A 25,210-nucleotide genomic window follows, 5' to 3' on the forward strand; every position below is an offset into this window, starting at 1 on the left:
TGTAACATTTTCAGCACTTCATCATTCCTTGTACAAGCCCCCCTTGGCTCATGCTTTGCCTTTTGAAAACCACCACTACATAGAACTGCGCAATGTACTGAGTATACTTGATGACTGTAAGCTTCTAATTCTCTTAAAAGAGCTGTATTTATTTTCTTAGAGCTCTTTCCTGTATGTAACTGAAAGCATTACTGAAGCCAAGCATCATTTTGATAGATGCACATATACTTTTAGGAGGTAACAGCTACACTTACATTATTGTGGAAAAAACCTTCCTCTCTGCATGTAAAAACACTCTAATATGCACCTAACACATCAAACCTCTCTGTCACACTTCCAAAAAGCCATTTAGATGAATTTGATCAAATACTTTTTCTGATGCTGCACAAAGTGTCAAAATAACCTGAAGAAAATGGGTCAATCTGCAAGTAACATGAGTTTTGCCATCAGCCTCCTATGCTGGTAGCCCAGCAGAGGGAGCCTGTGAATTAGTTATAAGAACCAAAAATTCTGGAAAAAAAAAAAAAGATATATATGTTTGTGTTCAGCAGGACAGCTGACTCAAGCAGAAGGATGATGGAGCCAACTTGATAATTTAGTGATACCTTACTGCACTGTGTGATGTTTAAGTTCACTCCTTAAGCTTCATCTTTTTCTGCCAAAGACAGGGGCTGGGATTGTTCAGGGATCTTTCCATGCAGTGTCATGGCCAGTTTTTTTCCTCATATTAACAAAACTACATGACTGTGTGTAGACTCAGGACAACTACTAGTATTACTCTGCCAGCTCACTGGAGAATGCTACTTGACTGCAATCTTGAGTAAATCAGACTTCCCTCTGGATCCCACTGGTATTGCTTGTTTCTAACATGTAAATTTGGGGGGGGGGGGGGGGGTGGGGCTTGCCCTTTGCCTCAGGCATGAAAACATCAATGTCAGTTATTACTCTCTTGTTTTGTGGGTCACTAATCATGAGTCCAATCAGAAACTTAAGGCTGCTTTTATTCCTGATGAATCAGATTACTGGTAAAGAAGACAATGCAGAACTTCTGTTAATGCTAATAGTGTAAAAAATTTCCACAGGTCTCATTAAACCCATAACATTCTGCTGTTAAACTTGTCCTTCAGAAGGGGAATGTGAAGTGTTATGGAAAAGGATGGAGCAGAACTGTTACTGTAGACAGGAGGTTGTTTGAGAGCAGCTGGTGCTGCTACACAGTTGGTCCAATGCACTGGGCATCTCTAATCCCTGTGTGTGTCACCTTCGACTGGAGAGTTTCAAAGCAAAACCAGCAATTGGCCTTTTGTGACAGCAACAATAGTCAGGTCTTTGGTGTATCTCCCCACACATACACATACACTCCCTCTTGTGATTGCCTCTGATGGACATTTTGATTTGTCCTATCATAAGAACACCAGGTCGGAATTGCAGGTGGGAATTGCAGGAGTGCCCAGTTGGTCCAACCTCCAGCAGCATTTTATACAGTTTTGCAGGACCAAAGCCAAGTACCATCATCACAGCTCCCACATCTCTGGAATGCACTCATTTTGTGAGCATCTGGCCAGTTCCTCCTGCAATTCTCACATAGTATCCTTACCTTATGACAATTCTCACTTGATGTTTGTATCTTAGGACAAATTACAATGCAGAGACAGGGGCAAGGGAGAGAGAGGGTGTATGGAGTGGGAGGATGCACAAAAAGACTCAACCTTTCTTCAGGTTCCCCCTATCCTGGGTCAATGAAGAGAGAGGGAAACGTTTCTACTAGTTATGCTCAGGCCCCAAAATCTTTCACTCTAATGCACCAGGGTCTGGCTGGATATGCAGTTCTATTGCAGTGGTTCTCCTAGGTCTTGGGAAGGAAACAAGAAATCCCCATCTCTATCATAAAGCAGGGAATCACAACCCCCCTGCTCTCTGCTGCTGGAGAATTGAAGCAGGAAGGATTTCAGAGCAGTTCTGATAACCACCACGACTGAGGAGGTATCAGGCTGCGTATTAAGAGCTTCGGTCCTGTTCAGCCAAAGGTGTCTGGTCAACAGCAAAGACAGCAGGGAATTTCTCAGGAGGACAAGTCCTATCACAGAAGAAGAAGTGAGGTACCCTGGGATGCACTCCTGCATTGAGGCTTTCGAATGGCAGCTGTCTTCACCCCAGCTGCGTGTTCTCTACTGCCTAGTAGAGGGTTAGAGTTGCCACAGAGAGCCAACAATTTAATTTCAAGCATCTCTCCCTAGAATTGCACCCAAATTCAAGAGCATGAATTGAAAAGCATGTTTAAAAACAGTAAAAGATTTGCAAATTAACTGAGAAACAATCCCGACACTGCTTGGAGAGGCTTCTTCTTACAGAATTCTACCCTAACGTTTTTCAACAGGCACATAAAATTCTTTTTTTCTTTATTATTATTATTCTTCACCATCCTCCCAGTGCATGGCTGAGCAATTGTGGGGACAAAGACCCTGGGAACTGGGTGATCAGTGATCATCTTTCTGTGATCCAAATCCTTGTTTGGAGCTCCCTTGTGTCAACCACTCCTCCACCAGGGTCTGGAGCAGCTTATGAGAGCTGCAAGTGGGAGATTAGTACTGCATGGCTACTGCTTTCCTTCCATCTATTCTCCCCTCACAGGTAGGAGGAAGATTATTCATGTAGAAGTCATCAGTGGGAAAACCTCTGACTCTGCTTAGTCCCAGTCAGAATGTACATCAGTATACGAGTCCTGCAATAACTGATGCCAAAACTGCAGTGAGGAGCTGTCAGTTCCTGAGGGGAGATCTATCCTCCTGCACTCTAGAAACCTGTCCCTGACAATTCTCCATTATGATGATAAACATCTTCCAAGCTGGGCGTCTTGCACTCTTGTTTGGGTAATAGGCAGCCCAGTGTGCTGTAGCTGTGCTGCCTCAGGATCCCATCCCATTTTTTACACTACTAAGCAAGGAACATCTGCTCTGCCTGTGTATATTGGATCATCTTACTTCCCTATAACAGCAGGTCTGCTGGTTTATTGGAAGTGAATCCACACCTTCATCTGTTCCACAGACATTTCTTGTAGCAAAGCTGTCCTGGTGCTTGAATTGGTTGATGTATGCAACATATGCAGAGGGATAAGGAGTATTATCCATTCTCCCAGCTCCAGAACAACAGGAAATGAGATTTATTATACAGCCTTTGCAAAAGATAAAAACACTGTAACCATGAATGACTGACCCCAAACACTGCAGGAACCATGGCAGTGCCTGTAGTCTAAAATAAAACATGATGCAAGTCTAGTTTAATTGGACACCACTGTTTGCTGCTAGAAACTTAGGCAGGCTGCTTCTTGGGAAAATGAACTTATTAGTGTCTGTACACAGGTCAGCATGAGATGGGCAGAACTTGATCTCAGTTCAGTAAGTAAAGGCTAACATTGTTCAAAGGGAAGCTGACCTAGGCTTAGAGTTCTACAAATGAAAATGGTAACTGGATCTAGAAACCAAAATAAGCTGGTAAGTCATATTTTAAGATGTCCTGGAGGTTTCCAGAAAGAACTGGACATTTCCATTCCTTCATTCTTTTGCTTCATCCATAAAAGAGAGCACTCAGCATCAGACAGGGCACTGATCGAATAAAATGTAATGCATTTACTTCTGAGGAGTACAAATGTGCAACAAGAAATGTTCATGCTAGAACTTCTTAAGATTATGACTTGTACAGCTGCCAAGTTTGTGAAGACACAGTTAACTTTGAAGGTACCACTCAATACAGGAGTGAAATCAGGTACTTGAAAGCACTGTTGCAAGTGGTAAGAGGAAACAAGGACATCTCTGACACATCTCCAAAATTTAAGCTCTGAGAAACTTTATCTTGTTTTCTATGAGAAACCTGTGAAGTTCCTTTAAACTGATGTTTGGTTAAGAAAGACAAAGGGACAAGAACACTGTGTATCACTTCACAATTAACAAAACTTTACTGCTGTAGTGATGTCTCCTGGTGGTTATGATGTCCTTGGTGGCTGGCTGGTATTTCTTGTCTGAGTTGGGAACAGCCAGCTGGATGTTACATGGCAAAAGGTGGCACAAAACAGAGACAGAGTGGCCTAACTGGCCTTGGGAGAGAGGGAAAGGGGGTAAAGAGAGAGGAAGAGAGAGAGGTGAAGAGCTCCTGTGCCCTATAGGCTGTGTTAGCAGGTTATGTCTGAAGAGAATGGTCTACACCCAAATTCATTGTGGTACTGGGCTGGAGAAAACAACTTAGTGGTTTATATACAGTATATTTGGATGATTAAAAGTTTTTCTACTGCCCCCTTCACTGAGGTATCTCCCTGACCAAATTACTGCACAGAACCTGTATGGTCACATCACCTTTCCTCTATTTTTCATTTTATTGTAAGTGCCATTCTCATGGTGCAACTGTATATAACATTAAAGCTTCACTTGTTTCAGAAACAGTGTTTATGTTGTTCATCTGAGATTGCCAAGAAAAGAAAAATAAAACTGAGAGATTACACTGAAAGCAACTATGTAATACAATAAATAAGAAGTACAGGATGGGGACAGAGAAAGATTGATTGCTGGTTCCTTGAGAATATCTCCAAGGATGCTCATCGTTCAATTCATCTTAAGTAACACCATCATCTTAATCACTCAGAGTGATGGAAAAGAGCCTTTTTAGTCTCATGCAGCTTTTTTTTTTCTTTTCAATTTGTCAAAGTCATTTCACCTATTAGATGATTAATATGGCTTTTAATATCAAAATCCTCATTGACCTGAATGGGTCATTGACCTGAACGGGAAAGGGAGGGGAGAGAGGGTTGTTACTCCTGGTAAGTATTATATAAGAAGTGCTGTAAGTTTTACGACTTGGTTAAGGTTTCTATGCCATGTAATTATTCCTGTAAATTCTTGTTATTCCCAGTAACACCACAGGGCTGATAACAACTGTGTCTGATGAGGCCTTTAAAGGCTGAGAACACAAGAACATGGCGTACCTGACAAAGTAAAATGCTGACCTTGCTTGCAGAAGCTGAGTAGAAAAACCTAACAGATACAGCTGAGCGAATATCTAACTGTTCAAGGACTGATCCTGCTCTCAGTTTAGTCAGTTGGGAGAGAACTGACCAGCACAGGCATTGGCATTCTTTGCTCCAAACCAATGTGGAGTGTATGACTTACACACAATGGAAGTATTTGGGGGTTTTAATCACTTTTTTCCAAGGACGTGCACGCTCTATGCCTCTATTGAATAAAGCTGCATTTATAAGCAATTCTCCCTGGCACTCTGAAAGAATTGTGCTTCATGTCAACAAATATTCTCATGAAGACTGTCTCCTGTGATGAGCCAGGCAATACGTTGTCTTCTATATCTAAATGAAAGAGACTAAAAATTTCAGTTGAGGTATGAGGCACCATTTCCCTGAGGAGAGAATTCCAAATATTGGTCTATAGTTTGTGTTGAGGTAGAGCTTTACACTCTTGCTGTGAATCTTCTTTGCTCCTGCAAACACACTGTTTGAAGAATTAAAATAAAATGAAGAAATTTGAAGAACTAAAATAGCAGTAAAATAAAAGGTTGCAGTTTATATACCCACCAGCAAACTGTAGTGGATCAAATTGTGTCTGATCTTGCTCAATATTCAGTTTAACAGGAATTCATTTGCCTTTCAAGCAGTTATAGTAGGTCATGGTTCACAGATGCAGCTGTGAACTGTTTTCCAGGGGGAATTTTTTTCTGTCAGGACTACAGGATTTGGCCTGGAGCACACCTGTCAAAAACATTTTATCACTTTTCAGCTAATCAAATATTACAATGTAAACAACTGTACATCCATTTAATTTTACATATGAAGTGTGTTGCTGGGTATCATAACTTTATTTCTTCCTCCTTTTTTTTGGCATCCTTGGTGTTTTATTTAGCCATTGCTGACAGGCAGCAACTCACAGAATATGCCAGGGCCATTTGAAATCCAGAAGACAGAGACTTCATTCTATACATTATTGAGCAGCCTTATATTTTTTTCCTCTTTACGTTAAAGATATACTACATTCCTTATCTGTCATCATCATCCAGTCCTTTTATGTTCCTCATGCAACAAATCCTAGTCTACTTCAAATGCCTTTAGGCTTGTTTTTTGAGTGTTCAGACCTCCTCCCTTGGCACAAGTGAACGTGCGTCATTCACAGGCTTACCAAAGTAAATAAGAGACTCCTCAAAGCCTCACTGCAGAAGTGTCAGAACCAAAAAAATTGATGGGGGAGGAGGGGCTACAGAAAGTAGCATTTGGAAAGCTATCCATGAAAGACTTGATAGCTTCTTATTGTTAAAACTTGCAGAGATAAGCTACAGAAAAGTCAAACAGTATTCTTTTCTTCATTTGTTTCTAGTTAAGGTTCGAAAAGAGAACAGGGTTGTCACCAGCGTTAGAGGCTCCCAATCACAAGGCTTTCACCTGTGGGGTTTTTTGTCCATTTAAAACCAATAAAAAGTTGGGCTTTCATCTTAACATGTTACCTCGGGATGTACAGAGTGTCCTGATTGTGGCTGTATAATACATGTACATTTTTAACAGTTCAGTACCTTAGAGGAGTCCTTGACCTTCTCAAAATCCTACACTCATGGAAGAGAAGAACCTAAAGTATATGTGACAATTTGCATAGCGCTGTGAACAGCTCAGTGAAAATCTCTGCTCAGTGTATCACAGCGCTGTAGAAAGCAAACAGAAAGTGTTAGGATGCATGAGAATAATGTTGAAATGATTATTTAAAGGCTACTTTAGCAGTATTGTTTTGTTCTTTCTTCTGATAATTCTCCAGGTCTGTTCTCTCATTATTAACATAAAATAAAACAAAACCACCAAAACAAAAAAAATCAAGTAGACACAGGTATTTTAGAGAAAATTAAGTGAAGCTAAAAGGATGGCAACATTTATTTTCTGGACAGGAGGTAATTAAAGAATTAAAGAATACAAAGTTATTTCATCTTCCAATGTCAAGAACAAAATGATAGCTTGTAAAAAGCTGCAAGTTTAAAGAGAAAATATCTTTCTGCACAGTCAAGACTCAAGTAAGCCAGAGAAATTATTTCTGCAAAATTTAGCTGAGTCCACTCTCATTGTGGAATTTTAACAAACCAACTGAACCTTAAGATGAGAATTTTTAGGATGATTTTGGCTTAACAGCCAGAAGTGTTCCACTACTCCAACTGAATTAAATAAGAATTCTTCAGAGTCTGTGCTGCTTAAATAAATAATTTATCACCTTTCAACTCATCAAATATTTTAATGTAAGAACATTTATTCTTGACAGATGTTGCAAGGCTAAATCTTACAATCAACTCCCAGAACTCAGTCAACCAATTCTGGATGAAAAATAAACTTTTGTGCTTCAGAGCATAAAGTCAGTCCTTAAAAAACACAGGTTAGGCATGTTACAGAAAACACATTTCAAAATTAGCTTCCACAGACATTTGTGCAGCTACTCTGAGTCATCTAGTACTGGTACAAGATATTAAACCAGATGGAGCATTGGAAACAGACCTTGAAGAAGAAAGATTTGTTTGTATACTACAGTACTCCTCACTGCAAACAAGGGGAAGCATCCAACTGTTTGGACAATGTCCATGCTGTACTGTATGTAAAACAGTTTGAAAACTGTTATTTAAACCTGTTCTGCAGTTAGTGTGTCTCTGCCATGTAGGAACAGTATCCTTCCATGCTGACACCACGGGCGACAAAGAAACAAGAGTGACTTGGGAGCCTAGAGTTTGGGACACTTCCCTCCAGGCCCTGCTCTGAAGAATATTTGAGTATTTTACATCAGTAATTTCAATCAGAGGGAGTATTTTATATAAGTAATTTCAATCAGAGGTGCAATAACAGAGACTTGCTCTAGCTATCAGCACACTCAGCTTAGAGGCATCAGCTTAAATTCTTGCAGTGTGTCAGAAAAAGAAGGAATGTGAATTTGAGTTGCCAGGTTAGTGATGAAATCTCAAGGTTATTGCACATAAAAAGGAAGAGACTATGACCCCCACTTGTACTGCAATTTGCTTAGAGCCCATTTGGTCTTGAAAACTGTAGGGTGACAGGAGGTGAACACATTCTGTCCTTGCCACTGGGAAAAGACAGGATGCTTGGTTTGCTTTTACTCCACAGTAGGTCAGACCCTGCTTGGGGGTCTGTGAGAAAAGCACCTTCAGCAAACTGGGAGAGATGAGCTTGGTGGGATGTACTCCCCAGCTGCAGCTCTACAGCCTCCTTTGGATGTGAGTTTTGGCAGGTGAGATGAAGGCCACTCATGTGGGAAGATTGGGAGGAGTTACATAAACACCACGGAGAAAAGAGAGCACTATAAATCTGTACCAGAGCTCCATGGATGGTGAGTGGCATGGTGTAGCTGTTGGCTTATGGATTTTGGCATGGTTTACATGACCCGCAACACACAACTCTCAGGTTTTGCACACCTATCGAGAGATGCCCAGCAGACTTCCAGGGCACAAACTAGGTGCCTTGGACTCTGTTGGATGGTACAACTGTGTAGGCAGTCCAAAATTTCACTGACCTTCTGAATGCCATGTTGAGTTAATTTCTACGGGTACTGGTTATGCCTTCTCATTTATATTAGCTGCTCATTCCCATGGGGAATGAATGCAAAGGAATGTAATGGTAATTTACATTAAAGTAAGTGCAGGACACTGACGTGCTCTCATGTTACACCCAGTGTACAAGCAGTGATGCAGCACAGGTGCAGACTAATCTAACACTCACATGAACTGGGTACATGAGGAACTCAGGCCCTGTCATTTTCAGCTTACTTGAGTCTCAGTTTCTTCCTAACATACAGGATAAGTATTACAGATATTTCTCCCCAGATACATCTGCTTGCACCGCTAAAAATAAACTTTGTTTTAGCTCATTTTTTAATCTCCTGAGCTGTTTTCATACTTTCCCTCTGCCCGTGCATGGTATTTGGCACTTGTCTCAGTTTAAAAGCCAAAGCAATTCTTATCCAGAGAGCTGCCTCTTCTGGATCATTAATGAAGATAATAAATAAGGCTGGTTGCTACATCAGTCCCTTATTAGTAGTTATGATTAGCTTTGCTTTTTGGTCTTTCAGCCAATTCCAAATCCACAATGTCCCTACCCAAGCCAGCATGAATTAAGTTTTCAAAGAAGATTATCTTTGACACTGCATCAAAAGACCTATTCAAATGTAAACAAGGTATTGGCTACTACTCTTTCATCAGTCACTAATTTTATAATTTCTTATTTACAACAAGTAACACTGCTTGTCTCAAAAGACTTCTTTTTTCTAAGTCATGCTGATTTATATGCAGTTCTACTATGCAGATATTTGAGACATGTGACACACAGAGGTCTATCTAAATATTTATGGCCAAGGAACAACATGGCTACCTGTGAAATTAGTTAAATTAGGTAAACACCACAATGTTAGCATCATTCACAGGCTAACAGAGGCATAAATTAGTCACTTTAAAGTAGCACCAGCAGTGCCGCCAAGCAAAGGGAATTCTAGAGAACTCCATGCTGGCATCATGCCACTTCTACTTTGTGTGATGATCTGCAATTTGTGCCATGCCAATAAGCTACTGAATAGAAATATCAACTTAAGCTACAGGAATAATGCTGACAACATAATGCAGGAAAACTAGATGAAGGTGATCAAGTCCTCTGAGTCATCTAAATTTTACCCTATCCTTAGACTGTGGTAGCAGCCTGATGTAGTAAAAATCCTGATGTTCTGTTATGTGGCTCCCAGATACTCCAAGGCACATCGACGAGACAGTTCTGATGCAAAAGACAGTAACAAAAGTTTCCAGTGGCATACAGGGCCATTAGCACTGCTTGGAAATATGCCTACAACTCCAAATTCAATTCGAGTCATATTTCAAATACAGACAGTCTCTTATAATTCAGTACTGCCACATTTCAAGGGCAGAGTGAGAGTCATGGGATTAATTTGAGGAAGTGTGGAATACTGTGATCCTTAAAATGTGGCTTATTTGGTAAGTAATGGGATCTCTGTCTGTACTTTTCTCCTGGATAAAAGATTGCCATTTGATACTATAATAAAATCAGGAAAATTTTATCAATCTTCCCTTTATGCTACTTATTCTCAGTTATGACTGTGTGTAAACCAAGCAGACTTCAGGAAAAAGAGACTGCTGTGTCAGAAGGCACAGTTCAGATTACTCAGAGTTCAAACCTCACGCAGCAAAGAAGAAGAGTAGTAGGAATCACGAGACAAATCACACCACTGCCACCAGTAATAAATATTCACAGCACTTGGCCATTACTTTGCACATCATTAACTAACAGGAATTACTATTACCTCATGTTACACTGTGTTGTTGGTGCCCTGGGAGCACTCAAAGCCATGCTTCCCCTTTGCTGGATTTGTCATTTTACATGACTATTCTCTCCAGCCCCTTGGGAGGAACTGTGTAAACTGAGATAGAAGAGCCCCAGCCAGATATTCCTGGACCTATGGATCATACAATGTGTTTTCCAAGTCAAGCTTGCTAAGTCAAACTACTTGTATTTAAAACTCTTTGCCAGATGCCTTTCCTACCTGTTCTGTGTGCTTAATATTCCAATGCCCTTGGAGTAAAGCAGCTTCACTTCAAGGGCTCAGAAGGACATGGAAATCCTCTGATGTCTTTCTTGCAAAATCTGAAAGAAATCCCACAAAAATAACAATTTAAAAGAACCTCCCTCATAACCCTGGCACTTGAGGGGTGTCCTGGCCATCTGCAGACATCAGGAAGAATGTTTTATCATCCCTGGCCTGTAACTTAGCTTTCAGAAGAAGGTTTTGCCTCCTTGCCCTGATGCATCCTTGGCTCCTCACACAGCCTGTGGGACAGGGAACTCTCTTCCTCCACTGGCAAACAGCAACCTGAGGTGTTTGATTAATATGGGCGGTGAGGGGATAAAGTTCCCACAGGCACTTTTAGGGTATTTCTTGTCTCACTTTGATAGTGGGGTATGGCCTATCTCTTATAGACATTTTCACTAACAGATGTTCAGTGCTGCAGGGCTGCAAGGCATTAAGAAGCCTTTGAGCTGCAGCATGCATTAAAACAGCTTCATTTTTCTTGGAAAAAAAATCTTCACACTGAAGCTCTTCAGATCCACAACCTTCCTGATTACCTGAGAGAGCCAGGAACAGTTTTGTCAACCTCAATATTTAGCTATAAGAGAAGACTCTGCCCTTCCTTTCATACAGCAAAGACTGACAAGGGGGATGCAGTTTGAGTTTGAGACTCTGTGGCAGTGTGGTGCTGAACGGGTCCTTTTGACACTTCTGGACTTCAGGCTCTTCCCTGCTTCCAACTGCAAGGGAAAAAAACTGCAATCCTTTGCCCATCCAAGGTATTAGGGGGAGTCAGAGGAGTTGAGATGGCATTGTGAGCCTGCTTTTGGGGAAAAGAGGCAAATGGAGGAGGAATGACTGTGTGCTTTCTGTGTACTAACTTAGGGATTGCTCAGTCTGGAGAAGAGAAGGCTCTGGGGAGATTTCATCAATGTGTATAAACACCTGATAGGAGTGAGCAGAGAAGGGCCAGGCTTTTCTTAGCAGTGCCCAGTGACAGAAAATTCTACTTAAATATAAAAAGAAAGCTTTCTTACTGTGAAGGTGGCCTAATACAGTTGCCTAGAGAAGGTATAGAGTGGAAATATTACAAAACAAATGGACACAGCTGCTCTTGCAGACCCTGCTCTGAGCAGGGGCTGGACCAGAACACCTCCAGAGGTGCCTTCCAGCCTTGGCCATGCTTTGACTCTACAACTGAGCCAAATCCAAATCTAAGTGAGTATGCTGATACATTGGTCAGATAGATCATGTGGATTCAACTCTAAGTTTGACTCAGCTTACTTGTGTGTTATTTTTTTTTTAATTTACCTCACAATATTTGTTTTATCAAAATAAGCAGTCCCACAGTGGTTAGAGAATAAAATCAAAATAGAGCTACAGCTCTGTCTACATTTTGTCTTCTGGATGTGTAGCACTTATCTGAGCATTATTTCCAGGTATTTTTGCTGGCATAATAACAAGCATGTATGGATGAAAACAGCAGCCTGGCATAAGAAAGCTCATGATTGATTCAGCTGTGCAAGACCAAGAACAAGCAAATCAATATTTATTTAAAGAGCCTGAATAAGTTTATTTTGCTGTTCTACTGCTAAGAATTTTGCCCGAGTTCATATTTGACCAGCTTAGGTCTGATCAAATTTAAACAGCTACATGTGGAATGTGTATCTTGTGATCCATTGCTATTATAACTGGAATTTCAACTACTTAATCACTGACTTAGCTTTAGAAAACTAAAACAAGTATAGCATTAGCCATTTCACAGATGACTGAGCTTTATCTTTACATTAGCAACAAAAGTAAATCAGAAGAACAGACTAAGTTTAATTTCCAGACATTTCTTCAGATTTCAGTTACTCCTTGATTTCTAATGTCAACAACACAGCTGATTTAATAAAGCCCTCTAAAATATATTGTTGCAACTATACTTCCACAAAAGAACTCTATACTTCACAGATGTCCCCTGGATATATAATGGCACACCTTGTGTTACAAGGTAGAATAACATATTCCCAGTTTTATTCAGGGAACAAAGGAAAGGAGGTTCTCTAGTTGGCATTAATGACACAAAGCCCCTTCAGCTTTGAAGCTTTGAAGAAGCTTCTCATCTTGCATATCACAGCACAGCTTCTGTGGTTCCCTGTCTCCACATGACCCCTTCCTTCCTCACTTGTTCAGAGACTTTTCCTAATGAACACCTGTCCATGTAGCAGCAGCCCATTAAAAGACTGATGGATAATAGCTGGATGTGAGTCAGTGTCATGCTGGTGTGAGATGCGAACACCTTACTGAGCTGTATATATGGAAACAAGACCTGGAAGAAACACAGTTATCTCTTTGCTAAATTGGAAAGGCTTTTGCCAGAACCAGGTGTCCAACTTCTGGCACTCTTCAGGAAAGGCTGGAGGGAGACTGGTAGAGTGCAATGAATGGGAAGGACCAGACATGTAGATAAGATGACACACATGGGAAGATTGTAAGGCTTAGGATTGTTTTGAGAAGAGAAGATTAAGGATAAAAATTATAACAGTCTCCCTCTTCTGTAAAGAGGAACAGAATTTCTCGCTGTTTCTCAATGGGGAGGACAAGGAATATCAGGATGAAATTACAGTAAGATTCAGATTAGTCATTAGGCAAGACTTTTAACAGGGAAGCTAAAAAAACCGGTATCAGACAGCCAAGGCAGCCTGCAGATCCCCATCACTGACTCCAGGGTGTGAAGAGCAGGTTAGAGAGGGTCTGCTGGGAATGACACAGGCACAGCCACACCTTCCTAGATGTGGGTTAGATGGCAGCCTGACTTAACTTCAAGGTCCTATCAGCTCTTTGATTCTGGTTGGGATATTATTTGGTTGTCAGGCCTGAGCAGACAAACTGCAGAACACCACCAGTATGGAATATGCAATACCACCACCTTTCAATTCTGTACTGACCAACCAGCACAGAGCTCCTTTGTCCTGTGCTGCTTCGAGCTCCAGGCCCACACATTTTTAAGAGCCGCTTTCATTTCCTTGACTCTGATATCTAAATATGACCAGCACACGCCCAATTTATAATCCTCAATTTATGTTAACATTGTACCAATAAGGGAATGGAAGTATCCTGTGAAGGAAAAGATTAGACACACAAAATAACTAAGAGCCTTGGACAGATAGAAGGTGTATTTATCTGTCACATGTTTTTTCTCCCAGATCATTCAGTGCTATCAGACACCCATTCCAACTCACTCATGATTCACTGTTCTTCAACAAGATGTACTAAGCCATTAAAATGAAGAATTCAGGAATGTCGATCTACTGCAAAAATAGATTTATGGTTCTGCTCTCAGACATCAAAATATACTGAGCTGAGAAACACCAAATGACTCAGACACAGCTCGGACTGCTATTAAGATGCTTTTTGATCGTTTGCCTAAAATGAAATAGTATTTCAATTATTTTGCCTTGGTGCTCCAGCTCACTAACAATCCCTTGAAAATAATCCTACAACATAGATAAGAAATACTCGGTTCTGACACGGTATTGTCATTGAGCTTCTTGTAATGGAGTGGACAGAAGGTTATGCAACATCACTCGGTGCTTAATCTCGTGCTTGTCAATGGTCAAAGAACTCACTGCATGACAGACACAGACAAAGAGACATTTTGACAGATTGTCTTATCAAAAATGGTGACCTGATTGCATATACTGAATTCTGACTTTTTTTAAAAAGGGGTGGAATAGAGAAGTAGGAAGACAGCAGGACCATGGGACTTACCCATCCTGATCCTCTCCACAGGGCTCCATGACTGCTCGGAGGTGAGGCAGAAGACAGGGGTTTACTGGCTGAGTAACCTGCTCTGCAGTCTTTACACAGTCTGTCTGTGGGCTGGCAGGTTGATTTTAGGACTGTCCAGCTGAATTAACAGAGAAGTAGGGCCTATTGATTTAATGGAGGTGAGACAAAAGAAGAGGACAGATTCTATATTTGGGCCCTGCTAGTTTTGGTGCGCTGCTGTCCTACATATTTATGTACAAATCTAATGCTCTGTGTATTAAATGAGTACAGAGGAACTTAAGGCTTACTTTTATCCCTCCATTTCAGTGCTGTGAAATGCTGAGGATGTTACGCTTTTAACCAGTAATTGTTGTTAGCCTTGTGTTTTTTCTATCTCCCAGGAGCAACTCAGTTTTTCATATTCCTGCTTATTTAGCCTGATACCTAAGTAAGGTTTACTAACAGTATTACTGTTTAGGTTACATACTGATTTATAATATTATATGCACGTAATAGGGAAATGTCAGCATCAGAAATATGGAAACATTCATGAAAATGCCCATATTTGCTTCCAGACGTCAGTAGTTATCTCTGTTATTCAGTACAGAAAAAAAATATGGAATTTAAGACATAACGTTGTGCTCTGAATTTTTAAGCACTGAATGTGATGGTAGCTATTTTTGTAAGTGTAGGAGCCTTTGCAAAGAGAATATGGTGACAAAAGCGTGACAAACAAAAAACAAGCAGACAAAAATAGTAATTTTCCCCAACTAAATGTAGTTTACTCCTCTGCCTGTCCTCTTCTCCATGCCTTCACTCTTCTTTTTGAACTTTTACATTATTCTAAATTGAGTACATTAGCCATCAGATCTGTCTGTCAAAGAGCCTGGCTTTAGTTTTAAATCTCCTCTGCTCCAGGGTCTACATTATTTCTTGCCTTTCTCCTCTCATCTTTGAATTCTGCTACCCCTCTGCAACTTTCCAATTTTTTTATATTTTTGCCAGCAACTAATTCTTTTGTTTCTTTTAGATTTTTTTTTCAATTAACTCTTTCTTTTTCCTCTCTGTTCCATCCCTGTCAAATGTCTTTTTTTCCTCATGCCTGCCTGTCTCTCTGTGTCCACACACTCCACCACATATGCATGTTTGACACACACACTATTTCTTTCTGCTATGTCATCTAGTATGACCTAAGAGTTAACAGCGGATTTTAGTCCTTTATAAGAACCATGACAAAAAATCACGAGGGAAACCATCAATGTGAAATATCTGTAGAAACACAGTACTGCAACAAAGTTCTTTGACGTATGCATAAAATATGACATAAAAAAAATCTGAAACCCTAAGGCAATGGATTTAAGGAACTTCCTGCACTGTGCCACCAAAGTAACTCCAAGTAAGCAACGCTGTGAGGAACAGTAGCTTCCACTCCAGCCCTGCACCTCACTGCTGGAGAGACCTCCTGCTTATCTGCTTCAAACCTGACGTCTCCAGATGCTTCCAGAGATTCAGTCACCAGACACACTCCACAGGTCCAAAACACTGCTCAGCAACTTTTCCACAAATATGCCTTCATTCCAATTCCTGTGTTTTGTGTTTTGTTCTGCAGATCTCACCTTCAAGCCTCTCTGCTCTGCAGAGGACAAGACACTGCCTCCAACACCTCTGCTTCTAGCAGAGTAATGAGCGGCACCGACAAACTCCTTAGGGTGACCTCAAAATTCTCCACGGGGATGATGAGGAAGATGACTTAACTGACAAAGTTTAAGAGTTAAATTCTGGCATATGATATTTAAAGGAGTCAGAAGATGGATGGGAAAGTAGAGATGCCTCTGCATAAATATATATATTTTTTTTTGCTAAAAGCTGTTATCATAACATCTGTATTAGTGCTTGGGCTGCTTTTTCAGCAAAAGGATGCTGCTGTGTAGGCAAATGTTCTTCCAACAGCATAAAGCCATAGAGATATGACACTGCTTTTGTACAAAACTGTCTTTTTAATACCACTCCTCAGCTATAAGTGGTTGAAATCCGTATTTCTGCAACTGAATATGTAAAGGATGTAGCTAAACTCATGTCAATCAAACCTCCAATTCTAGAAGGATCCAGTCTGTATTACAGTGCTTTTTTACTGGCTGGTAAACAACGCACATGAAATTCAGCATTTTCAACCTCAAATTTTCTACTTTGACACTACAACTGGACATTCAGTGTCCGCTGTGTTGAACTGAATCCAGGCAGCCCTTATCAACATGTTGCCATCTCTGAATTTGGAGGCTGTTAAAATGAAAACAATTCATGTTGCTTTGCTGAAGAGAAACAGAGAAATTCTGAAAGGTAGATGCAAATTATTTCAGAATGCCTTCTAAAAAAAAAATCCAAATGCAAATAATCAGCTTTGTTTCACTGTTTACTTTAGAAAACTCCAGTATTGAACTCCAGGTTTAAATTCATCAATTTAAGCAAATTAATGCAAAATCTAGCCCCTGTGTGTGGTTTTCGAAACCATGGCTAGAAGACTGTACGTTTAAGAGGCAGACCAGGATCAAAAGCTTTTTATCTTTACTGTTAACTCATTTTAATCCTCTGGCAAAAAAAGACATCCTGGCTGTGTAGTGGCCTGTGTAAAATGAAATAATGAAATCAGCACAGCTCCAGCTAGCACCATGATGTTTGACATTTCAAACACCACAACGCTTCAGATAAACTGGCAAATTCTTCCGCAGAGAGAAAGGACTTCAATGGCCGCAGAGCAGGAACGAAATCTCACCTCAAAGGACAATCCTTCCCTTTCAGGTGCAGGTGGAGATTAAAAGCCTGACATAGAGATTCTGTGCTACAGCACTTGGAGATGCACCAGTTCTGTGGGTACTTAGCAGATCTCCCTTGCTAAGATCAGACCACTGAGTGTCTTTCATAAACACTGTGTTCAGCATTAATACATTTGCTTTAAAGAGTTGCAAATGAACATGTTCTAGGCAGGATTCAGGAAGCTTTCCTCTCGTACTTTCCAATTTTTTTCCTAAGAGATTGAAAAGCAAAAAAAAAGTGGAGCAAAGTAACCTACAACAGTCTTTAAAAACCAGCTGACTATCTGGACGGAAAACTCTAAGGAACAATTTACATCACCTAGAATTGTCTGAGAGGCTGAAAGAAAATAATTTTTGTTCATTTGTATCTTCTCTCACAGAATATTATGAAATACACACTGGCTGGGCCTCTCAGGTCCCACACACTGTACATCTGTCTGTTCCACTGCCTTTTAAAGCCAGTCCTGCCTGACACATCCCTTGCTCTGGCACCCAGATCTCAGACTGCACAGCAGCATTATTTCTGTTTTCCAGGTACCAGGTGAAGTTGGCTCAGTTTGATTTGCAATCTTGTGAGGTCCAGGAGAAAAGAGGTTCTGGCTATACACAGCAGCAAGGGTAAATATGGTTTTTAGAAGGGCCCTACACTCAACAAGGTCCTGTTAGAAAGACTGTTGCTCTTTCTGGGCATGCCCTGACAGAATAACATCAGAATTGTGTCCATACTGTGACAGGATAACACTCTCAGAAACACACAGTAAATCATGACTTTGCATTTGCTGGAAAAGGAAATCGAGATGCCCCTCTGCCACAGAGACAGAAAGCTTAACCACACTGTGGCATGGAAGAGCTTAAAGTCCCTACTGGAGAGTCTCAAGACTCAGCCCAGTGTCTCAGCCCCTGCGGGAACAGGTTTGGCCACATTTGTGGCATACTGTGCTGCTTCAGCTTGTCACCACTGCAACTGCAGGCAAGGGTCTCTTACAGTGACCCAATGTCTTTCGAAACCACTGTCTCTAAAGAAACCACAGCACCAGGCAGTCACTCAAAATGCTGCCCTGCCTCCCACAGGGCACACTGAGATCCACTGATGTCTTTGCTGCTGCAGCCCCGAGCCAGTGGAAGTCAGTCAAGCCCATCCATACAGGCAGTTATTAAAAGATAACCCAAGCTGTACTAAAAGGCAGTAACATCTTGGCAGATGGTAATGCAAGAAGCCACTCGAACTTCTGTACCTTTCCCTCCATCATCTGACAGTTACATTGCCAGAAGGAAGTGCAACTACCGAGGCACACCACGCTCCATCATGGTGTGGGCATGATCCACGAAATGGGACAGAAACATCCCTGAGAAAAACCAAGGATAAAACATCACACGAATAGAGGGATGGGACCATCATTGTGATGGTGTCTTACTGCTGTTTGCACAAGCAAATAGAGACTGTGTGAAGAGAATTAAAAGAAGGACTGACAGATTTCCCCAAGAACGTACCATGAACCAGCACTACAAGCATCAGGAAAAGATATACCTACAGAGGAGAGAACAGAAACTAAATTTTCCCTAAGTGGTGAAAACACAGCAGGTAAGGACAGGTAAAGTACATGCACCTTATACAAAGGACACATTTTTTCTGCCAAAAGAGTATTTTACCCATTTCTGCCTGGGAAGCACTAACTGCAACATAATGGAAATTAAAAAAGGGATGAATACAAACATCTTTCCTAATGCACAGTGCATCATGAAAGTCAAATCCTGTTAAGCCTTGACTGTTGAAGTAATCCTTACTCATGCAAAAAATCCCAATTAATTCATCAGGGGAAAATGCTGTATTAGCCTGAAAATCTGAAAACCAGCTGAATGTAAATGCCATCTTTACATGAAGCCAATATTATCCAACCGACTGCATCCTTCAGGACAGTCCATTTACTTCGTGAAGAACATGTTAAACTTAAAGACACCAGGCCTCTTTAGCAAGAAACTGAAGCATCAGGGCACAGCAGCTGAGCTAAATTGGTGTTTACTGAAATAAAGCCGTCTCATTCCTTCCCTGCTTGGAATAAACAAAAACCAAACCCACAACAAAAACTGTAAAATTCACTCCCAAGGCTTTCTCCAAGGGCAAGTGAATCCTTGTATATAGGTCATCATTTGACTTCTTCAGAGGAAAAAAAACCAACCATACGGGCAGCAGCGGCTGTATTTCAATGTAAGGAGTGGATTTCACTTTGTGCTGGAAATGTTTGCACAGTGTCCTCAAAAAAAAGAACGTGGGAAACAAGAAAACATGCTGCAATGAGCCATGTGAGACTGTGCACAATCAAATTACAGGAGGTAGCATTTTCCAGCAGTTCGAATCACAAGACATTGCTTCTATTTTGGGATGTACCTGGCTTACCGTTTGACCTTGGGTAATAAATGACATGCACTCTCTCTGGGCATCCCTTCCTTCATTTGTAAAAAGATGCACGGTCTGATCTGGCAATGTACTAATTAAAATAATTCTGTATTAGGATGAGAACATTTATTCATAGGACACAAATTTTGCTCAAGCACAAGTACATAGAGACCAGAAATCACTGTAGTTTTCCTCATTAAGGAGCAAAATTAAAAGTTTTAATTTTTGTTAAAATTAACAACTAAAGTTGGTTTTATTAATACTTAACAATTTATTTCTTGCATGATACATTTAAAATTACAATGTATTGACAAAACAAGTAATACCATAGAAGGACATTAGCTTACTGATGAAAACATCAGCAAGGAGACAGAGAATATGTTTTCTTGGCAAAATAACTCCCCACGATTGCAGTTAACCCACCTGCTAAATACATTCCACAATAAGTGCACACCTTTGCTTATCTGTGGGGATGTTTAACTCTTTACAGCTGCGTTAAGTATAATTTTTCACCCAGCAAGCAAACAGAGAGTTTTCCCCTTCATCACACTGCTTGTAAGAAGTGATTGCACCTGCTCTCCAAACTGTTCAGCAGTTGTTCTCAAGGATGTAAGACGAATGGACAAAGGAATTAAATGAAGCAGTAGAGTGCAGTGTGCCACCTCATTCAGCTGGTATGTCACCATACCATCATAAGCACTGATACAGGCACTAGACACACTCCCCCAGTGCAAAATGAACTAACAGGGATGGCTTATTTCTCCATGAGAAACCATCCCTTCAGGCTGGCACTGCTGCATAAACGATTGTGAGGTGTCTTCAAAACTTTCCTCTCGTAGAAAATGCTGTCAGAGTGAAAAGTTCAGTTATGTTATGGTTACAAATAACATAAACACGTTTATGGTTGTGATTGTCAGACAATGCCATACAAAGAAACAGCACACCTCTTTATGTATGCTACTTCAAATGCCTAATGCTGTAAGAATTCTTGTTCAAGGCAATCAAAGTATTTAACTGACTTAACATTCTTTGTGTCTTCTCTGGATATCCTCGAGCCTCCTGAGACCTCCAGTAAGTGAATTTCCTCGGACTCCAATTGCAGTGACTGGTATTGGATGGGGCAAGGCCACTTGTTTTTACATCATTTATTTACTTGTAAATAAATGTTGCTTCCTCTCCTGGGAGGAAAGAAAGCCAGAAGCATATGAACTTGCAAATCAGTGATTAGCAGAGGAAACACAAATTGGACCCGACAAGAGGACAGGAACAAAAATCTACCAACTGCCTGCTCAGATACCAGACTGACCTCATAGTAACAAACACCACAGCAAACAGAATCAGTTGCAATAATTACTGTGCCCTAGTCAGTGGAAGCCCTGAATTGTCAGCACTGACAACGACAATATCCTGGGGTAAAATCCCGACTACTGAAACCAATAGCATGTTGAACCATAACCACATCTTGTGCTTCCAGCTAAAAGAACGGCTCTCATTCATGAAAAGCACCAAAATACAAGGACAGATTTCCAAAAGTCTGTATGCTGAGCAAGACCAAGTGCCTCTGAAAATCTGGTTCCTTGCTTGCAAATTACAGCACAGCACAGCTTAGTACTGTATACCCAACACTCCTCCCTTTCTTACCCACTTCATCTTACGGAAATACTCTTGAAAGCCCAGGGTGGCTCCTGCCAAGTAATTCACCATCTGGCAACCAACAGCTGATGCTCTTGGCGTGCCCTGGGATGCAGCGGCTCCGCTCCAGAGCCCGGCGGTGAGACCCCATCCCACTCGCCCCGTGCACTCCGCTCCCTCCGGCCAAAGACACATCTTTTAATTTCGGGAAGAAACAGCTAATAAAGGAAGCCCTCTCCTCCCGGGGGAGCAGTCCCTCAAAGTACAAGCTGACAAAGACGCCTTTTTTTTTTTTCCCCCTTTTTATTTTGTAGAGACCCGCGGCCCCACTGCATGCTCCTCCACCGCCAGCTAGAACCGAGGGCACTGTCCCACCTCGGCGGCAACGCGGGAAGCCGGTCCGAGGGACCGCCGCCAGCTTCCCGACGGTCCCCCCGGGGATGCCCCGCCGTCCCCCAGCGCCTCTTACCTCCATGCCCAGCCGCTGCTTCAGCACCAGGGCGGCGCACAGGTACCCGGCGCGGCCCACGAAGAGCTCGTCGGAGCCGCACTCGAGGAAGGAGAGCGGCGCGCAGACCTCGCTGAGCTCCCTGAACTTGCCCAGCGGGCGGGCGAACTCGGGCAGCCCCAGGGCTCGGTAGACCAGCGCTGCCACCGCGTACACCCCGGCGCCGCCCAGCAGGAACGCGGCGCGGGTGTCGGCGTCGGCCTCGCCGCATCCCTCCTGGTACCGCAGACAGGCGTCCACGACGCGGCGGGCGGCCCGCAGGTACGAGTCCCTTGACGGGGCGAACAGCGGGCACTGCGCGACGTGGTACAGCATGTAGGCCACGCCGGCCACGCCGCCGTACAGCCCGCCCGGGCACCCGCGGGGGCCGCCCAGGGGCGGCAGCTCCCGCAGGATGCGCTCGATGGTGGCGGTCACCAGCGGCACCGCCGCCTCCCTGTCCGGCGCCGCCGCGGGGCTGCCCGGGTAGTCATCGAAGCGGTTGGCGAAGCAGCGCTGGCTCTCCATCGCCCGCCGGAGCCGCGCTCTGCGCAGCGGGGGAGAGGCGGGCGGGGGCTGCCGCTCAGGGGGCGGAGGGATTGCGAGGGAGAGGCGGGAAAGGGGCGAGGATGCCGGGCGGGGGTGGGTGACGCCGGCCGGGAGTCCCGGCGGTGCCAGGGGCGGGTCTGGCACAGGGCGGACGGTGCCTCCCCAACGCCCCTCGCCCGCCGCCGCCCCACCTGCGCTCGGCGAACGCTTCCTCGGAACGTCTCCCGGGATGGCTGTGGCTGACCCGAATCTCCTCCGCAGAGCTGAGGAGTCCCGGCTCTGGTGTCCGGATTTTCATTCACGAATGGAAGCTCTCGCTGCACCTTTGCCCGACCCGTCTGTGCATCCCCGGGGAAAAGGGGTTAATTGGGTTCTTCACTCTCCCCTGCCCCGCTGCTGCCAGAGACGCTACCACTTGGCTCAGGAATGAGTTCTGGGTCTGCAGGAGAGATCCAGGGGCAAAGAAGGGTGGCTGGATAGCTGCTGAGTTATTCCTGGCTGTGGAACGGCCCCTCGGGGGCTGCTGCATCCAAAGCTGAAGGATGTAGCCAAACCCAAACGACGATAGCCCGAGGATTTACATGGGAAGATGAGCAAGTCCCCAGCAAACCAGTTGTAGCACAAGGTCGTCTTTGGCCCCTTTCCTTCGTGCATAAGCCAAGCAGAGCTTATAAGGAATAGAAAATTTAGGTCACTGAATAGATTCTAGTTAAAAGAAAGGGGAAAAGAAAAAAAGAAGGAATATCTTGAAACAGATACTTAGAGCAACTCTTTAATGATACAAATACACAGTTGTCACATCTTCCCCTGATGATGTGAACTTGTGCAGCGTGAATTCATCGTCAAAGACTTATGGGCACCTGCTGGTATCTGGTACTTTCTCTGCAGATGCAGCCTCAGTAATTGAGGGCATTCCCAAAGGAAGGTGGAAGTAGCAGCTTGCTGGAGGCTCCAGCCAGTAGCCACCAGTTGGCACAGCAGTAGCAAAAGCCAAAGCACTGTCCTTTGGCCATTGAAAGACCTTTTTAGAGTGTGTCTGGCTTCTCTCAGCCTCATGCTGGCTGTTTTAGCTCTCTTCCTGCCTCCTCTAGAAAGTACCTTCAACTCTGTGCAGCTCCTCACTTGCACTTTCACACTTACTTTTTGATTCAACCCACCCATCCTTTCTCTTTCCTTCCTTTGTATGGGGTTTATGATCTGCTCAGAGACGTTTGCTTTCACCCTCTGATTTTGGTTTTTGTGCTTTCCTTCAGTGTCTTTTTGCCGTGTTCACATTCCAGACACCCACTGCCTCGTCTGTGTTTGTACTGTGTTCCCTATAGCCCCATTTTCAGTCTTACCCACAGCTGTACCATATATTGTTTCTATCACACAAATCTTGCCAATCTAGAGCACTGAAAATGTGAAAATGCCCCACCAATAGATAGGACATCTCATTCATGCAGTATTTATTGTCATTAACTGGCTCCTGTCAGCCCATTGATAAGGTTCGGGGTGTAGCCAAGGATTTTCCAGCATAATTTCTGTTAGTGTAGAGAAATGTGTTCCCTACATGCTCTTCTAAGTGAAAATTTGGGAGTTTTGTTTTTCATTCTGACACCATTTATTCCACATTTTTTGGATGCTTGCTTCATCTTTCCAGTATCCTTTTCAGATTAAAAGGACTGGTAATTTCCTTCAGTATTCTGGAGTGGGAGATGTCTTGGACATAGTCTTCCTGTTCATGTGAAGGAATCCTCTCACTGGAATTGCTTGTCTCCCTGCATTGAATGTAACTGAGAGAGTTACCTTGGCACAGGTACCTCTTTTTGAGAACCTCAGCAAGCAGAAATGGACCCCTGCCAGTTTCAGCAGCAAAGGGTTTAAGAAAAATACAGAGTTTATGAGAAAATCAATTGGGTTAGCAACATTTTTCTGCAGGAGGGTCAAATAAGTGCTACAATATTTTTCAAAAGAGGGTCAGTAATGACATGCCAAAAAGAAGCACTTTCTGTGCTCTGGAGAGTCTTTTGTTGAAATAAAGAGAGCTTGGCCACTGTGGGGTTAGCACATGTCACGCAGCAATCAAGCAAGAAATGAGAATGGCAGTTTCTGCTGTACTTCTTTTGTATGAGTATTAACCACCAAGGCCAAAAGGAGAGATACATTAAAAAACCCCACATGCTTCTTATAGCTGTAAAACCCCCAAATCTTAAACTACTCATGCTTTCTTGTACCAAAGTTTCACGTTTTCAGATGGGTTGTGTTCTGTACCTTTTTCTCTCAAACAAGCACAGTTGCAGTCCCAATAAAAAAGGGAGGAGAAGAAGCGCAGATTATCAGTTGTAGATCATGTGTCTCTCATCAGATCATCCGAGATTTGCCCTTCTCTTGAGTTCCAGAGTAAGTGTGGGCCTCCAGTGTGGGCCTTTGGTTTCAGAAAAATATGAACTCCCCTCTCTCACTTCTCTTCACTGTTGCAGCTCCCTGGTTTGTGCTCTCTGAACATGCCATTTCTCTTCTTTGGCTCTTTAAATCTGATGCTGCAAGCGAAGTAAAGGGAAAATAATTATAGATTGTCCAAGGAAGAGATGTGATACTGGTGTGGTGGGTAAATGAGGGAGCTGAAGCCTCAAAGCTCTTTGTTCTGTTTTACTAAATCCACCATTATGCAACACATATTCTGGAGATTTATTGTTACATGTTGATAAAACGTGTAATCATAGAATAATTCAGGCTGGGAGGAACCTTAGAGTCTAGTCCAACTTGTACTTAAAGTAGGGCTGATTGGTGTGCTTGTTCGTGTATGCTTGTTCACTTCTACTTGCCTATTTACAGATTCCTTCAGGGAATCTGTGCCATCTGATATTTCCGGCAGAGCACAATAGTCTGTCTTCAGTTGTCATGTGGGGACTGGAGGCATCTCCTAATAAATGTCTGATTGGTTATTCTGGCATTTGTCTTGTATACTTTTTACTGATGTTATAATTTTTATGCCTTCAGGATT

General features: G+C 42.6%; 1 protein-coding gene across 1 annotated transcript in view; it reads right to left on the minus strand.

Moving 5' to 3' along the window:
• LANCL3 (LanC like 3) overlaps positions 1–22,203 on the minus strand; it is a 37,281-nt gene extending 15,078 nt beyond the window's left edge. The window contains exon 1 of the mRNA XM_027636275.1: positions 21,658–22,203. Coding sequence (XP_027492076.1) covers positions 21,658–22,203 — 546 coding nt within the window. The remainder of the gene's footprint in view (positions 1–21,657) is intronic.
• Positions 22,204–25,210: the final 3,007 nt, after the last annotated feature.

The sequence above is a fragment of the Corapipo altera genome, unplaced genomic scaffold, assembly GCF_003945725.1.
Source record: "Corapipo altera isolate COAL_440 unplaced genomic scaffold, ASM394572v1 0, whole genome shotgun sequence".
NCBI classification, from domain to species: domain Eukaryota; kingdom Metazoa; phylum Chordata; class Aves; order Passeriformes; family Pipridae; genus Corapipo; species Corapipo altera.